Below are 7476 nucleotides of genomic sequence, written 5' to 3'. Positions count from 1 at the left end.
TTTGCTACTCAAAACTCGCAATTAGATATAAAAATTGCTCCTCAATGAAGGACCAACAAATTCCAAAGCTTGATTCCAGCCTTCTTTTTCCAATAATTGTAGTAATTAATCGAACTCAGGAATTGTTGCTGTCTTAATTTACTCGATGGATCGTCATAATTTGTCAAGGTTTCCATCAGCAAACTTGAGCCCGAAACCAAAATTGGCTTTCAGTTCCATATTCTTCAGCATTCCTCGAACTCGTTTTTGATTTCCTTTTTGTCAATTAATTTCGATATATTATCAATTTAATGTTAACACGACAAGGTCACCCAACTGCGGCGCCCTCATAAACAATATGATATAAATACCACACTTGAGCACCAGCTGCACTGAAGCCGCTGCTATTTGAGGGTAATATCAGTACCGACAATGCCAATCTTGACCTCTTCTATGTGTAATACTGTCACCTTGAGAGCATTTTAATTTGGAAGAATGGGGCTACTTTGCGAAATAAGTGATAATTGCATTCACCAGTATCAAAACCCTAAAGACTCTTTTTGAGAGGCGTGAAGACGGTATTTGAAAGACAAATTCTGTATTAAGAAAAATCAATTGTGTTCATTCTAACTAAATTAAATCAATTGTTTTCACAAAACATTGTTTTTCCAAGTGTCTTGAACACAAATGTGAACAACAAACACAATTAATTACAAAGTGCAAGATCCAAAACTTATGTGTAATATAATATTATTGTGCTTTATTGTTGGGTATAGAATTGCATGTGATATTTTCTCATGTCCTACTAGAAACTCCCTATGTAATACAACAACAGTGTACATGGAAAATGTGTTAAGGGTGTTTTGTGACTAACATATATATTGATGATGTTTTTGGTTGATTTAACAATGGATTATGTTTTTCATAATAAATTGGAATTTGTTGTTGTTGTTGAATAATATTTTTGTTTCATTAAGAATGAAAAAATAATATATGCATATATCTTGTTTGATCTTTCCGTATTTTTCATTAATTCCCAAATTCATTTGATCCAATTGTCATAGGGACCTATCTGCATTTACCCACGAAGAGTACCAAACAAGTCCAAGATGTCATTAGATTTATCTACGTTATCACAAGACCTTCAATTCCTATTGCGCAACTTCCCCCACTATATCAATTTCAATGATCAATTTTATTTTACCTTGGCCACTATTGCATTCAATCCAATCTTTTGGAACATTGTTGCTCGTTTAGAATACAATACCCACTTCTTGACTAAATTAGCTGGTGGATCGGCCAAAATTGGGTGCTATATTTTGGCATTTACCATTTTCTCCTTGGGTATTTATCGTGATTCAGTTTATCACAATTTATTACTGAACCAACCAACTTATCAACCATTGATTGATTCTCCTGTGATTAAGCTGTTGGCAATTGCTAGTTTTGGTTTTGGTAATGTTTTGGTGTTGTCATCAATGTGGGCATTGGGTATAACTGGCACTTATCTTGGTGATTATTTTGGTATCTTGATGAAGGAAAGAGTTACTGGTTTCCCATTCAACATTAATGATAATCCAATGTATAATGGATCAACTTTATGCTTTTTGGGTACTGCTTTATGGTACGGAAAACCTGTAGGATTGGCCATTACTTTGTTTGTATTTGTTATGTATAAAATTGCTTTATTGTTTGAAGAGCCATTTACAGCAAAGATTTACGCCAATCGTGACAAGTGGGAGTAGGGAAAGGGTAATATCATTTACGTCGATGCCCAGATGGCCTGGTTTAGCGGTACAGTGTATAAAGATGTATGTATTGAAAATTTTGAACATTATATTAGAATGAGCATAGAGTAAATGCTTGTCCTGTAGATGTGAGTGTGGTGTTGGAAATTTTGTAGCTAGCTGAAGGCAATGTTTTCCTGAATGTGGGACAAAAACTACTCCTTCTTTTATTTTGAATCGGTTAGCGCTGGAGGTGAATCATGAGTCAGCTTTCACTTGGTTATCTGAAGTTATTGGTCTAATTGAATTGGTATAGCACCTTGTGCTGAAGACAAAGACCCAAGTGCGCTGATTTCAATTTCACCATCGAGACTTTATGATTTTTAGACACAACTTTGAAGTGGGGTGCAAATAGGAATAATCTGTTCAAAGAAAAACTTACTCGTAGCATTTTTGAGGTGTTGTTTGGTAGAGAAGTCAAGAAATGAAAGCTGTAGAGTACATTTAATGTATTGCAAAGAGGTGTATGTTATAACAAAAAGAATGTAAAGAATTGAAAAAGAGTAAAGACTATATTCACTGTAAAAGTATGCAACAACGTCACATTCATCCAGCTACGATTCAAAATCTTGTCCTTTATGACCTTCTTCATCACAAGTTCATTTCCGTAATGAAATACTGTGAGTAGCTCAATTGAAGTCAAATGTACTTGAAATTCCATGATTATTAACATGACTTAGTGACAAAGATTGAAACTTTTCCGATGAAATATGATAATATAACCCATTAATATCACCCGGTTTAGATCCACCTATACCGCCACAGTTAATGGCCGCATAAGCCGAGTCTTCCCCATCTATATCCGCATCTACCTCCATCTCTAATGTCTCTTCATTCACGACTTGATTATTACCAATATTCAAAACAATATAGTAAAACCCTTCAAATGAAGCATTGGGTATTTGTTTGACTCTTGAATCAGGTAACAAAAACTCTTCTTTCCATCTCATATATATGTATTGATGTTGATCCTTGTCATTAGTACTTTGACCTTGATAAATTTTGGCCAAATCGTTCATAAATTCCTTATTTTGTTCATCGCTCTTTGATCTTGAAGACGAGTAGGGAGGAATGGTGGTTGTAGAAGTATATGGGCACGTTGAATATTGTGGAGTTGGTAAAGTTGGGAAAGTAGGAAAAACTGGTGATTTGGTGAGTCTTTGCCAATGATCTAAATCATTATCAGTAGATGATCCCCAACTCTTGTTCTCAGCCATAAATGAGTATCTTTTGAATTCATCGTCATGTGTGGGGTTGAATTCTGAGGTTGATGAGGCAAATTGTTGTTGTTGTTGTTGTTGTTGACTGAAAAGTGGGTTATTTATAATTTCTCCTCTGAAATATGTAACAATCTCCTGATGGTCTTTAGTTAATCCATTAATTTGTAAAAAGCCCGTAACCAACGAATTTTTCAAGTCTACAGTCTTAAATTCAACCTTGATTCTAAACTTTGACTTTCCTGATTGTTGTTCTCCAATAAACTGTGCATTGGGTTGTAAATAGGCATTATAAAACGTAGAAGTCGATTGTTGTGGTCGTTCATACTGATGATGGTTAGTATGCCAGTGTGATGATGACTTGAATACACGTCTATTACAATCAAAATGATCTAAACTGAATTTTTGCTTCAGTCTCAATGTTGCCATGTTTCTAAGATATGGATGTTGTTGTCTAGTCAGGATGTGCTTGGCAAGAGTGGATGTTGATGATTTTGCTCCTTTTGCTGGCAGCAAGTCAGATTTGTGTGTCACAACAGGACAGCCGAAATCGTCCATGTGTTCAGATGAGGTTTGAGTGGTATCAGAAGTGGTATTTCTTGATGAAAGCGTTGGACGTTTGTTCTGCAAGTCATGGTTGTTATTAGTATTACCTTGAGTGTCCACATCGTTAAAGTTTGAGTTATTGAGATGAGTGATATTATTGTGCGAGCCTCGGTCATTATTGAGTAAATGGTCGTATGCATCGTCATTGTTCAAGTGTTGCTGGTTAGGTAGTTGAACTTCATCATCACTCTGACAGTCTCTTACTTTATTGGCTTCAATTAATTGTTGTATCTGTAGTAATTTAAGTAGTTGTTGACGCTGCTGTTCCTCTTGTGCCTGTTGCTCCTGCTGTTGTTGCTGCTGTTGAAGTAACTCCTCGTCTTCTCTTATGTGATGATTAGTTGATGTTGGTGATGGTGATGATGATGCTGTAGACGAAGTTCCAGGCTCATTATGTGATGTAATAGGATGGTTAGTTGGCATATTCTATTTGTGTTGTGTTGTGATTTGTTGTATGTGTGGGTATAATTTTGTTTGCTCTTCGATTCTTATCTTATCAGGGGGTGAAATACTTTCTTGATAGATTGTTGATGTAGCGATGGTGTAGGTGTGTGGTAGAATAAAAGAACAAGGTACGTTAAAAAAGAAATAAGCCGTGGTTTTTAAGTTCTTCTGTTGCTGATTTAGTTATGCGTTTTTGACTGTTGAAAAGATGTATGTTACTGTTGTAGTTTGATGGTTGATTAAATAGATTTAATACTTTTGTATTTCTTTTTTTTTTTAAAATATTTATTGCGCATACAAAACTAATCTATCAGAAGAAGAAGAAGAACAAGAAAAGAAAAATAACACCATAGGATACATCACTTAACATAAGTATCAAAGTGCTCTATAGTATATGAATCTGTAATCGGCAAGTCATCTACTACTACTACTACTACAGCTTACTGTGTGAGTATGGAACGGATGGTATGTATGTATAGTTACAACTGTTCATTTCGAATAACAGACCTGCAACAATAGAAAAATACTTCGGATAAAAAAATGATTCAGTCACCCGGTGGTTTTGTGTAATATCAACTGCGGATTTATCGTTTTAACTAATCCTACATACAACACGCATACACAAATAACCAAATAACCAATAACCACTAACCATCTATGAATAACAACCAATCATCAAATAACATACAACAAACATGAACATATGTATACATACACATAAGCAAAGCCGTAGGACTGATGGTATCTCGTAATCTCATTATTACCACCTCTAAACAACATTGTTAATTCATCCTTTCATTTTATATATATTGAACAACTTCTACAACTACTTCTTTTGAGGTTTCGTTCAACACTTACAAACTGAGTTATCACTTCCTTCTGAGTCAACTCCAGTCAGAACTGACCAAAACTATGTAATCATTTCTGGTCTCTTGTTTCTCTGTTTTTCCAGTGTTGTCCGACTTTTTGCAATTCATACTCCGTTTTACGGAATTTACATCAAATGAACAAAAAACTTTAATAAGAAAACAAAAACAAAAAAGCCTACACACAAGAAACAAGAAACCAGCCACTAGTCCATGATTTCGTGATTATATAAGTAGCCTTACCCGGACACAGAAACATATCTTTAAGAGAACTGTTAGATGTCTCATACAAATTAACTTTGCCCTAAAGTATTCGAATGTTAAAGCCTATTACCACATTAGGTAACTGGAGCCGCACATAGCGAGGCTATTCTCAAAACCCCATACTTTCCACCAGATATATGTCATATATATACCAAGTGAAGAGGGAAGACTAGCTTATACATATGGACAGCTCTAAGAGTAGTAGTAGTGGCGTTGACGAGCCTGGGTAGTTTATGTGGTGGTGTGTCCATGTATATTATATGACTTCTACCTTTAAATGAATATTCTCACGAGAATAAAACAAACAGTCACCTGTTAAAATAGCAATTAATACTTACATTAACACCATTTAATCTAATCTAGTCCAATTTTGAATGCTGCGACCACTATCACCACCTAGTCCCGTACACCCTGCACCTAATGAAGAATTAAGACCAAATAGTCTACCGACATCTCAATTACAAAATGATGATTTAGATTTAAATCCTGACTTGTATGATGATGAAGAAGAAGATACAGACGGTATTGGTAATGACGCAACTACGGAACACTCTCCAACTACAAATGTCCAATTATCAATTCCTAAAGACGCTCAACAAGAGGAAGCTAATCATAATACATTAATGGCTGATTTATCTGATCTGCATGAATTTGATAAAGTTGATTTGCAAAGTATTAGACAAATTACCCTTCCATTTGATGAAGAATATCAACTATTTAAAACCACAGCCAATGCAGGCTCTGTTGGTGATGAGTTATCCTCACAACAACAATCCAAGTTTATAAACTATATTGATGATCAATTATTACAAATACAAAGGAAATTCATCAAACAACAATCAACTGAAGATGCGATATATCCATTTACTTTATTAATTAAGGATCTAGATTCTATATTTGATATTATTTGGGTGTCCATAAGTAGGAACCAACATCCACAAAAATCCTTAATTGGACAAGAGGAGTATTATATCAAGATGTTAGGTGATTTAGAAGATTATATCACCCATTACAAGACCTTATTTGATGAAAATTGGCAATTAAACTCCAAGAATCAAAGAATATTAAAAGCTGATTTTAACAAAATTGTTGTTGTTTGTAAATTCTTACTGAAAATGGATTTGCAATTGAGTTTTATCAAGGATAATGGGTTTTTCAATCTGACCCAATGTGTCAGACTAAAGATGATCATCGAAAGATTACGATATCTCATAATGGATAAATTTGAAATCGTTGTACAAATTCCTAGATTAAGAAATGTTTTGGAAGTGGAAGCTAGTAGGATATTTGAAGGGATTTTGGAAAGACTCAATGGATAAGGAGGAGTTTGGCAGAGACCAAAATGGGTATATCTGTTTCACGGGTCAGATGTAATTAGTGTCATGCGCTTTGTTTAGTAATTTTGTTAGACCGTCTATAGTAGGTAGTAAGTACAGGGGGAAAAATGTAAAGAGTAGTAAAGTTTATCGTTGATTAGTTAATTGCTATTTTACATCATAAGTGCTATCTTATCCACAACAGTAATCAACCTAATAAGGTACCACTTCGTACTATTTACATACGGTTCATATTTAATATTGAAAATCAAGTAATTATGTATTTCAAAAGTTATTTACCCGGCACTTACCCGGTACTTACCCAGCACTTAGTCTGACGAAAAGTTTTTTATAATTATCAATGTTCTAAGATTAATTTAAGTATTGTGTAGATACGTCGAATAAATTGTTCTAGAATCAAACACTACAACCCCCTCCCCCACAAGTAACACATACACAGACGTAGATGGATATGTGGGCGGATATTAGGGGTGTACATATATTTGCACCTGTTCAGTAGCCTGAAAGGGGTTTAAACTTCAAAAAGTAAAGAAGAAAAAATAAAACACGTAAAGCTTAAAATCCAAAGTATCACAAACACTACACAAACAGTATAAATAATAAATAACGCGTCAAAATGACTTTTTTCTATAGGAACACAAACAAACTAAATTAATACATACTAAAACAATAACAGTAATAAAAGTTAATTAGCAGCGAGTGAAATATATATTTGTAACAAAAGTGCACTACATATTCAATACCACTACTGCACTGATCGACTTGTTACTGGTTACTGCATCAGTAGTAGTAGTAGTGGCAGTAGCACCACTACTACGTATATATGTATGGAGATCTATTTTGTATTTACTTTTATACACAATAAGGAAAGTATTACTCTGTACATATACACACTTTCCTCATATAAAGTAGTACATTTTATACCTCATCCAACAAGAAAACCATTTCTAATTAAAAGACCATCATCGTAATACAG

At 34.4% G+C, this 7476-nt stretch overlaps 3 protein-coding genes across 3 annotated transcripts; 2 read left to right on the top strand and 1 right to left on the bottom strand. All coding sequences in view use genetic code 12, as the record gives it.

Annotated features, from left to right (window-relative positions):
* Positions 1–1088: 1088 nt before the first annotated feature.
* Positions 1089–1724, top strand: CORT_0C03360 (Opi3 phosphatidylethanolamine N-methyltransferase; the record flags this gene model as incomplete). The annotated part of the gene is made up of 1 exon (XM_003868567.1): positions 1089–1724. The coding sequence occupies one exon, from the start codon at positions 1089–1091 to the stop codon at positions 1722–1724; it is 636 nt and encodes a 211-aa protein (XP_003868615.1).
* A 671-nt stretch (positions 1725–2395) lies between these two features.
* On the bottom strand, positions 2396–4012 carry CORT_0C03350 (hypothetical protein; the record flags this gene model as incomplete). The annotated part of the gene is made up of 1 exon (XM_003868566.1): positions 2396–4012. One exon carries the CDS (start codon positions 4010–4012, stop codon positions 2396–2398), a length of 1617 nt encoding a protein of 538 aa, XP_003868614.1.
* A 1525-nt stretch (positions 4013–5537) lies between these two features.
* Positions 5538–6482, top strand: CORT_0C03340 (hypothetical protein; the record flags this gene model as incomplete). Its single annotated transcript, XM_003868565.1, has 1 exon — positions 5538–6482. The coding sequence occupies one exon, from the start codon at positions 5538–5540 to the stop codon at positions 6480–6482; it is 945 nt and encodes a 314-aa protein (XP_003868613.1).
* Between the last annotated feature and the right edge of the window lie 994 nt (positions 6483–7476).

Source organism: Candida orthopsilosis (genome assembly GCF_000315875.1).
Source record: "Candida orthopsilosis Co 90-125, chromosome 3 draft sequence".
In the NCBI taxonomy this organism is placed as follows: Eukaryota; Fungi; Ascomycota; class Pichiomycetes; order Serinales; family Debaryomycetaceae; genus Lodderomyces; species Lodderomyces orthopsilosis.
Note: the sequence above shows the minus strand (reverse complement) of the source record. Positions and strands in the feature narration are given on the sequence as shown.